The sequence below is a fragment of the Hypanus sabinus genome, chromosome X2 (genome assembly GCF_030144855.1).
Source record: "Hypanus sabinus isolate sHypSab1 chromosome X2, sHypSab1.hap1, whole genome shotgun sequence".
Taxonomy (NCBI): Eukaryota; Metazoa; Chordata; class Chondrichthyes; order Myliobatiformes; family Dasyatidae; genus Hypanus; species Hypanus sabinus.
Window position 1 is genome coordinate 3,441,023 of NC_082739.1, and position 10,744 is coordinate 3,451,766.

A 10,744-nucleotide genomic window follows, 5' to 3' on the forward strand; every position below is an offset into this window, starting at 1 on the left:
AAATAGCCTCATTCCTGGTTGGCTCAAGCACAAGCTGTTCCAAAAATACATCCCTTAGACACTCCACAAACTCCCTATCCTGGGGTCCAGCACCTACCTGATTCTCCCAGTCCACCTGCATGTTGAAATCTCCCATAACGACTGCATTACCTTTAGCACATGCCAATGTTAACTCCCTAATCAACTTGTACCCAATATCCACGCTACTGTTTGGGGGCCTGTACACAACACCCATTAGGGTCTTTTTACCCTTACTGTTCCTCAGCTCAATCCACACAGACTCTACTTCCCCTGTTCCCAAGTCACCTCTTGCTAAGGACTGAATCTCATTCCTCACCAACAGGGCCACCCCACCCCCTCTTCCCATATTTCTGTCTCTACGATAGCACGTATACCCTGGTACACTCAATTCCCAGGCCTGATCCCCTTGCAGCCATGTCTCCGTTATCCCAACAATATCGTAGTTCCCCATTTTCATCTGAGCTTCAAGCTCATCTGTCTTATTTCTGACACTATGCGCATTCAAGTATAGAATTCTTAGCCCATTCCTCCTCTCTTTGCTTAAAACACTGTCTACTGTACCTAACCCAGCTCCTTGAACTTCCATCGGGCAAATTGCGCCCTGAATTTTGATGACCTTCTCAAGATCACCCAAACCTTGTACACATTTAACCCCATGCACCTTCTGACCAACCCTCTGGATCTGGATCCCTGCCCCCTGCACATCTAGTTTAAACCCCCCCGAGCAGCACTGGCAAACACTCCTGCAAGAATGTTAGTACCCCTCCGGTTCAGATGTAGACCATCCCTTCGAAACAGATCCCAATGTCCCTGGAACAAAGACCAATTATCCAAAAACCTGAACCCTTCCTTCCTGCACCATGCTCTCAGCCTCGTATTAATGTGCATAATCATTCTATTCTTCGCCTCACTCACACGTGGCACAGGTAGCAATCCCGAGATTGTCACCCTGGAGGTCCTGCCTTTCAGCTTCACTCCTAACTCCCTGAACTCTCTAAGCAGGACCCCCTCACTCACCTTACCTACATCGTTGGTCCCTACATGGACCACTACATCTGGGTTCATGCCCTCGTTCTCAAGAATAGCCTGCACCCGATCTGAGATGTCCCGGACCCTGGCACCAGGGAGGCAACATACCATCCGAGACTCCCGATCTGCCCCACAAAATCTCCTATCTGCCCCCCTGACAATAGAATCCCCTAAAACTATCGCTCTCTTCTCTTCCCTCCTCCCCTTTCTAGTTGAGGGTTCAACCTCTGTGCCAGAGGCAGGACCACTACAACTCATTCCTGGTAGGTCATCCCCATCAACAGTATCCAGTACGGTATACTTATTGTTAATGGGAATGGCCGCAGGGGTGCTCTGCTCTCTCTGCCTGCTCCCCCTGCCTCTCTGGACCGTCACCCATCTGCCTACTTCTTGGATTTTTGGTGTGACTACCTCCTGATAACTCCTATCTATCCCTGCCTCCACCTCCCGAATGATCCGTAGTTCATCCAGCTCCTGCTCCAACTCCCCAACTCGGTCTGATAGGAGCTGCAGCTGGACGCACCTTTTGCAGGTGTGGTCATCAGGGACAACTGTGTTGACCCTGACTTCCCACATACTGCATACGGAGCACACCACTGCTCTGACTGTCTCCCCCATACCTGAACTGGATTAATAGAATAAGTCTAAAAAGCACCTAGCGACCTTACCTTCTTCCCCTCAGCGAACAATCACACAGGCTTACCGAAGTCCCCTTACGCCGAAGCCCACTTAGCCAAAGCCCAGGACTGCTTCCACGGACTCCGCTGCCCGCTCTGAAAAGAAGTCCTGCCTTTTAAAGTGCGCGCTCGACGCTGATGTCACTCGCGCCTGCGCAGTTCCCCCTCCTCCACAGGTATTGACCAGGTAGGCTTAAATCCTATCTACACGGTCGAATTCTCTGAGCTCCCAGCTGAATCACAAGCTGTAACTTGCTCCCGATTACCTGGGGTTACCCATAGCCCTCTATTTTTCTAAGCTCCATGTACCTATCCAAAAGCCTCTTAAAAGACCCTATCGTATCTGCTTCCACCACCATCGCTGGCAGCCCATTCCACACACTCACCACTCTCTGCATTAAAAAAAACCTTACTCCTGACATCTCCTCTGTACCTACTTCCAAGCACCTTAAAACTGTGCCCTCCCGTGCTAGCCACTTCAGCCCTGGGAAAAAGCTTCTGACTATCCACACGGTCAATTCCTCTCATCATCTTGTACACCTCTATCAGGTCACCTCTCATCCTCTGTCGCTCCAAGGAGAAAAGGCCAAGTTCACTCAACCTATTCTCATAAGGCATGCTCCCCAATCCAGGCAACATTCTTGTAAATCTCCTCTGCACCCTTTCTATGGTTTCCACATCCTTCTATTATGATTCAATTATGGATTTATCGAGTTTGCCCACAAGAAAATGAATCTCAGGGTTGGATATGTACTTTGATAAAAAAAACTTACTTTGAATTTTGACCATCTTCTGAAAATTCGAATACACCACATCCTCTGGTCTCCCCCTTATCTATTTTTAATTGCCACATCCTGAAAGCTCCCAACAGAGGTAATGTAGTTCTATAAATCTCTAGTTAGACCACACTTGGAGTGTTGTAGTCACCTCATCACAGGAAAGCTTTAGAGAGAATGGGGAGAATGTACAAACTCCTTTCAGAAATGAACTCAGGTCACTGGCACTGTAAAGTATTGTGCTAACCATTACTCTACTGTACTACCTATGTCTTTTGAAGAAAGGTTGAGTGGGTTAGGGCTTTTCTCTTTGTAGCAAAGGAGGATTAGAGGCAATTTAACAGAGGTGTATATTATTATGAGGGGCACATATAGACTAGACAACCAGCAACTTTCTCCTGGGGTGGCAATGGCCAGTACTGGAGTACATCCGTTCAAGGTGATTGGAGGAAAGTTTCAGGGGATGTCAGATGTAGATTAACTGTATACACAATGTACACAATGGCTGATAATTGATATTTACATTGGCAACAAATATTTCTAACATGTTGTGCTTAATCTACATGAGTTTATAAATCTCACCATGCAAAACATCTGCCAGACGATGCTGAGGATGTTCTATGAGGCTGTGGTGGCCAGTGCTATCATGTTTGCTGTTGTGTGCTGGGGCAGCAGGCTGAGGGTAGCAGACACCAACAGAATCAACAAACTGATTCGTAAGGCCAGTGATGTTGTGGGGGTGGAACTGGACTCTCTGACAGTGGTGTCTGAAAAGAGGATGCTGTCCAAGTTGCATGCCATCTTGGACAAAGACTCCCATCCACTCCATAATGTACTGGTTAGGCACAGGAGTACATTCAGCCAGAGACTCATTCCACCGAGATGTAACACTGAGCGTCATAGGAAGTCATTCCTACCTGTGGCCATCAAACTTTACAACTCCTCCCTCGGAGTGTCAGACACCCTGAGCCAATAGGCTGGTCCTGGACTTATTTCCACTTGGCATGATCAACTTCTTATTATTTAATGATTTATGGTTTTATATTGCTATATTTCTTCACTATTCTTGGTTGGTGCAGCTGTAATGAAACCCAATTTCCCTTGGGATCAATAAAGTATGTCTGTCTGCTAGGTCACAGATTTATTTTCTTTAAAGTCCTTTCCAAACCCTTTCTTAAAGCTAATTCTGTTTATTATTTTCTCCTAGTAAGTCTCCTTTAGATGAATTTGTTGCTTTGGCATTGGTTTCTCTCTTGCTTGAACATGTGAATTTGTACATTTAAAACCTGTGCCATAAATGTAGGGTGACATAATTATAGATCCTACTTCCAAGTAAAGAGCATTTCCAGAATTCACTTAATTTTGTCTCTATAGTTGCAGAGCTTGCTTTGAATCGAGATCTGAATTGGATTTGCGTGATGTGCAGGAGAAGATAGATGATTTAACTATGGAGCTCGCAGTATTCCTTGACCTGGAACAGAAGGGGCAGGACAGAGCAATCTCTCAAAGAAAAGCATTCCTGTTTAAAGAAATTGAAGAACTGGAAGCAGAATTAGATAGAAAGGAAAACTGAGCTCTTCCTTCATGTACAGTATAAGCAGTGTCATTACTCAGAGTAGGAATATATACATTAAAATAAAGGAAAATTCAGGGCCGTGGTCAAAGTCAAATTTATTATCAAAGTACATTTATGTCACCATATACTACCTTGAGATTTTCTTGATGGCACTTAAAGGAAAAGTGAAAAGCTGTACATATATAGAGACTGACAAACAATGTGGAAAAGAAGACAAATTCTGTAAAATATACTGTGTAACGTGTGTGTGTGTGTGTGTGTGTGTGTGTGTGTGTGTGTGTGAAAAAAAAGAGAGGAGAAAAAGAGAACACGGTTGCAGAGTCCCAATATGTTGTGGAATCAGCTCACTGTTGTCATGAGCGAAGTTGTCCACACTGGTTCAGGAGCCTGGTGACTGAATGGTAATAACGGTTCCTAAACATAGTGGTGTGGGACCTCAGGCTTCTGTACCCACTTCCCGATATCTATAGTGAGAAGACTCCTGAACCAGTGTGGACAGCTTCACTAATTATTATTATTTGTTTTTGTTGTATTTGCACAGTGTGTCTCCTTTTGCACATTGGTTTTTGTCTGTGTCAGTGTTTCATTAATTCCATTGTATTTCTCTGTTCTACTGTGAATGCCTGCAAGAAAACAAATCTCAGGATAGTATTCGGTGACATATTCGTACTTTGCTAATTGATTTACTTTTGAACTTTGAATGTTGATGTGAGCATGTCCTTGATGGTGGAAGAGTAGGAAGTAGGTCTTATTACTCTTTCACTGTCATGATATGATGAAATCATTTATCTGAGAGAAACTTTGCCACTAATCGCACACAGTCATTGGCTCAACTCTTCTACTCTTTCTTTCCACAGATTTCACTCTCAAGGATTGGTTCTCAATTATACCAATCATTGATCTGCAAAGGTTCAAAACCTTTTGTCTAACCACCCCAACCCTCCAATCACCACCACTCTCCGCTCTAATTACAAATGCTATATGAAAACTATTAATTTTTTATAGTGACACACACAGGCAGCATCTATGGAGGGGAATAAACACTCACAGCTTCGGCTCAGGACTCTTCATCATGACCAGAAAGGAATGGGTAAGAGTCAGAATAAGAAGGTAGGGGTGGGGAAAGTTAGCAGGTGATAGGTGAAACCAGTTGGGTGGGGGAAGAGGGGATGGAGAGAGAATCTGGGAGGGATAGGTGGGAAAGGTTAAGGGCTGGAGAAGAAGGCATCTGATAGGAGAGGAAAGTGGACCATGGAGAAAGGGAAGGAGGAGGGACACCAAAAGGAGGTAATAGGCAGGTGAGAAGAAGAGGTAAGAGGGGAGTCACAGCAGGGAATGGAGAAAGAGGTAAGGGGTGGGGGGAGACATTACTGGATGTTAGGTAGTGTAGCGATTAGCGCAACCCTATTAAAGCTTGGGGAGTTGGAGTTCGGAGTTCAATATCCAGCGTCCTCTGTAGGAAAGTTTGCATGTTCTTCCTGTGTGAGTTAAACTCCACATGCTCCGGTTTCCTCCCACAGTCCAAAGACATACTGGTTATTAGGTTAATTGGTCATTGTAAATTGCCCTGTGATTAGGGCTAGGGTTAAATAGGTGGGCCACTGGGCGGTGTAGCTCATTGGGCCAGAAGGGTCTGTTCCGTGCTGCATCCTAAAATAAAAATTCACTTAATTTGTGATTATTGACATGCTGCAAGAAGTGACAGTTTACTCGGGTTGTTGTAGCTTATTTAATAACTTAATTGTTAATTCATCAATACTGAATGTATATCGCCACAAGGAGGCTCTAATCATGCATTGATGTTTCAAATTCTCAAATGCAGAAACTAATGAAAAATAAAATCAACTTTGAAGTTGGAATTATTCTGTACTTTATTTGCTGTATGAAGTTAGTCTACTTTTTTATTAGATATTGTTTGATAATTAATTACCACACATTTCCCACTGCTGGGTGCATCATCGAACAGGCATGAGCAGAACCCAAAATAAGACCGTTGGCATGTGTGTGAAAGAGGGTCAAACCACCAGTTACTGTGAATGTAAGATTTGAATAACTAAGCATAACTTCCTAACTAGAATTGTAAATAACAGTCTTAACTTTCTCAGTTACTTACCGTAAATGTTGTACTAGAGCAATCCAGTTTCTTCTCACACTCCAGAGTCTTACCAGTTAGTAGGTGAATTGGTCATTGTAAATTGTCCCATGATTAGTTAAGAGTTAAATCAGGATTTTCAGGGGATGCTGGGTCGTGTTGCAGGAAGAGACTACTGCATGCTATATTGGTAAATAAATAAAACAAGAGTTTATTAAATGCCCCTAATGCCTCTGCCTCTACCTCCAACCCTGGCAGGGTGTTCCACTCACCCACCATCCTACTTCTGACATCCTGATGCACCATCAATAACTCTGAGATGTGGGTTAAGGTAGGCTTTTATTGGCTGGAAGAAAGCACAAGCAGCAAGTGACCACCACACGACATCCTGGAGACTGAGGGAGGAGCAGTGCCTCAATCGCCTTTATACAGGGGTCTGTGGGAGGGGCCACAGGAGCAGTCAGCTGGGGGGCGTGTCCAGACAGGTATATGTAGTTCACCACACCCCCCCCCCCCAAAATACTTTCCTCCAATCACCTTAAAATTATGCCCTCTTTTATTAGCTATTTCCACCCTGGGAAAATGTCTCTGGCTATCCACTCTATCTATGCCTCTTATCATCTTGTACACCTCTATATATAATGATATAACAATTACAGCACAGAAACAGGCCACCTCAGCCTTTCCAGTCCATGCCAAACACTTACTCTCACCTAGTACCACCAACCTGCACTCAGCCCATAACCCTCCATTCCTTCCCTGTCCATATACCTATCCAATTTTACTTTAAATGACAATACCAAACCTGCCTCTACCACTTCTACTGGAAGCTCGTTCCACACAGCTACCATTCTCTAAGTAAAGAAATTCCCCCTTGTGTTACCCCTAAACTTTTGCCCCCTAACCCTCAACTCATGTCCTCTTGTTTGAATCTCCCCTACTCTCAATGGAAAAAGCCTATCCACGTCAACTCTATCTATCCCCCTCATAATTTTAAATACCTCTATCAAGTCCCCCCCAACCTTCTATGCTCCAAATAATAAAGACCTAACTTGTTCAACCCTTCCCTGTAACTTGGGTGCTGAAACCCAGGTAACATTCTAGTAAATCTTCTCTGTACTCTCTCTATTTTGTTGACATCTTTCCTACAATTCGGTGACCAGAACTGTACACAATACTCCAAATTCGGCCTCACCAATGCCTTGTACAATTTTAACATTACATCCCAACACCTATACTCAATGCTGATTTATAAAGGCCAGCATACCAAAAGCTTTCTGGTCCGCTGTCTGGTCCCCTCCCCTTGATGCCTTTAACTTTTCTTTTTCCAGCTCAAACTGCCTCCCTCTCCCTCTCCCTCTCCCTCTCCCTCTCCCTCTCCCTCTCCCTCTCCCTCTCCCTCTCCCTCTCCCTCTCCCTCTCCCTCTCCCTCTCCCTCTCCCTCTCCCTCTCCCTCTCCCTCTCCCTCTCCCTCTCCCTCTCCCTCTCCCTCTCCCTCTCCCTCTCCCTCTCCCTCTCCCTCTCCCTCTCCCTCTCCCTCTCCCTCTCCCTCTCCCTCTCCCTCTCCCTCTCCCTCTCCCTCTCCCTCTCCCTCTCCCTCTCCCTCTCCCTCTCCCTCTCCCTCTCCCTCTCCCTCTCCCTCTCCCTCTCCCCCTCCCCCTCCCCCTCCCCCTCCCCCTCCCCCTCCCCCTCCCCCTCCCCCTCCCCCTCCCCCTCCCCCTCCCCCTCCCCCCTCTGCCTTTTAGCCTCCTCCCTTTCCCTCTCCGCCTCCAGCTTCCTTATCCAGAACTCATGCTCCCATTTCCTCTCCTCCTCATCCAACCTTAATTTTTCCAGCTGAAGCTCACCCCCTTCTGGTTTACTCTCAGGGAACAGCTCCAACACCTCTACCGGGAACACCACATAATACGTGGCTATGGCTCTCTGTATCGCCGACTTCTGCGTCGCCGGTTTCACTGCTGAGAGATTCAACTGTCTCGCAATACTCAACAATTCCAACTTTGTGGCATCCTCTAATGCCCCTGAAGTTGGTTCCCTTAAAAATTTGTCAATCTCCATCTCTTCTGGTTTCCTTTCTGGTTTTCCACACAACCAGATCAGATAAGGGGATTCTACCCCGATTCACTGGCCCTCCAATTTGTTACATACCCCGTAACTGGGTTAACAGACCAGCAGAAATGGAATGATACGTTGGAGTCTGGTGGTACTGTAACTAAAGGTGTTTATTAGTAAACTAAGCAATACAGTATCAAAAATGCCAATATACATATAAAACAGGTTTGCAATGATAAATACAGAAGTGCAAGAATAAGAGTCAAAACCCAAGCTCTACCAAAGTCTAGGGGTAAATGAATTGTCAAAGGAGAATATAGAGTTCAGTTCAGTTCGTGCTGAAGTAGTTGTTGTTGTGTTGCAATGTTGGAGAGAGAGAGAGAGCGAGCAAGAGATGAGCAGCTGCAGCAGGCAAACCTTCCATCGTTTTCTTGTTCTGTTGTACCGTTGGGGTCACCGATTGTGACCCTTCCATTCCAGGCTAGACCGTTCTTCAGTGATGTTAAAGAGTAAAGAAAAGTGTCCTTGCAGCAAAAGATAAACAATCAGTGAAGAAGCCATAATAATAAATCCTCTCACTCACTCTCACTCTCACTCTCACTCTCACTCTCGTTCCTGGAGGAGTGAACTCTGGACCCCATTTCCATCTGGCTTGTTCAGCACACATAACACAACCAACATAATATAAGGTGGGAGCGGCGAACATAACACACCCACAATACTCAACAGAAAACAACAAGTAATAAACAACAGCAAAGCCAAGCCCCTTTTGTCCCGCCCATGCACATGGACAGTCCTCAATTCTAGGACAGCACTCGTGTCTCCAGGCTTCACACGTTGGGACTTAGCTTCTAGACTTCTGATCGACCTTTGGACTTCAGTCTTCGGTATCGACCCCTGGACTAGCTGATGCTGGGACTCCAAACTCCAGACTTTTAACTCTGGACTCACAGTAATGTTTCTAATCTGCAGGGTTACAAGAGGATGTGGAGGGTTGCAAGCCCAGCCAGCTTTATTGTAAGCATTGTTCTCACCACCATCAAGGATTTCTTCAAGATGCAGTGCCTCAGGAAGGTGACATCCATCATTAAAGACACTCGCCACCCAGGATATCCCCCTTCTCATTACAAACATCAGGGAGGAGGTACAGGAGCCTGAAGGGACATAGTCAATGTTTTAGGAACAGCTTCTTTCCCTCCGCCATCAGATTTCTGAATGGACAATGAACACTACCTCACTATTTTGCTCTCTTTTTGCAATACTTTTTTATATTTCTTATTGTAACTTTAGTATTGCTCTGTGATGCCACAAACAACATGCATGTTTCATGACATATGTCAGAATTATAAATCTGATTCTGAAAGTAGGTGACCGAAGACATAGAGGTCAGAATGAGAGCAGGGTGGAGAATTCAAATGACGGATGACTGGAAGCTTAGAGTTATCCTTAAACACAGAACGGAGTTGCTCTGTATAGCCACCCTACGCTTGAATTCTTAAGTATAAAGTGGTCATATCCTGACCACTAAATCTGGAAGAAATACAAGTGTACTGATGCTTAATCCAGAGGAACAGTGGGTGATGAATCTGTGGAATTTATTGTCACAGAGGATTATGGAGACCAAGTCCAAAGTAAATTTATTATCAAAATACATATATGTCACCGCATACTACTCTTCTTGCGGGAGATCACAGTAAACACAAGAACCACAATAGAATCAATGAAAGACCATATCCAACAGGATGGACAAACAACCAATGTGCAAAAAACAAGAAACTGTGCAAATACAAAGAGAAAGAGAAAAAAGGAAATAATAATTATAATAATGGCTGGCTTTGAGTTGGAGACCTCTACCCAGAAACAGAAGCATTCCTTGTGGCAATACAGGACCAGGTAGTTAACATGAAAAAATATCAAAAATTCATATTAAAAGATCATAAAAATTTAAGAAAATAAAAGCAGAAAATGCCAAGAGAAACCAGAAACAATCCAACACATTACAGGATCCAGCAGCAGTTTGACTCAAAATGATTACTGACACAGGCCCAATTAAGGGGCAAACATCATTCACCAAAATCTTGCTTTAAAATACAAGCTCATAAAAAAGACCAAATAAGCCAGAGAGTAGTGGCATCGTGGTAGAGATCGTGGCATCCCCACTGGTGAGTGAGTGGTCCCAGGTTCAAATCTGGCTGGCTCCTTGCACACTTTCTACCCATGCTGGGTTGAGCATTGAGTTAGCAACTCGGCCTTGTAAAACAGACAAACGCTAAGGAAATGGCAAGGTTTTGCCTGATGCGCCAGTGAGGTGCGGGATTTTTATTAGGCCTACACAACAATATTTATGTAACTCTCTAGAAAGTTTCAATACTAAACACCACTAGAATAGTCCAAAAGTTCCTAGCAATTGAGAAATGAATGTACTTCGGAGGTTTTACCAGCTTGAACTGAGAGAAAAAAATATTACTAATAGATAAATTAGCAATAAATATCGAGAACATAAGATGAAGAGTCCTTGATA

General features: G+C 44.5%; 1 protein-coding gene across 1 annotated transcript in view; it reads left to right on the forward strand.

The window, feature by feature from the left end:
- The window catches only part of si:dkey-103g5.4 (uncharacterized), a 136,043-nt gene extending 130,111 nt beyond the window's left edge, over window positions 1-5,932 (forward strand). The window contains exon 50 of the mRNA XM_059956812.1: window positions 3,878-5,932. Coding sequence (XP_059812795.1) covers window positions 3,878-4,076 — 199 coding nt within the window. The 3' untranslated portion in view covers window positions 4,077-5,932. The remainder of the gene's footprint in view (window positions 1-3,877) is intronic.
- Window positions 5,933-10,744: the final 4,812 nt, after the last annotated feature.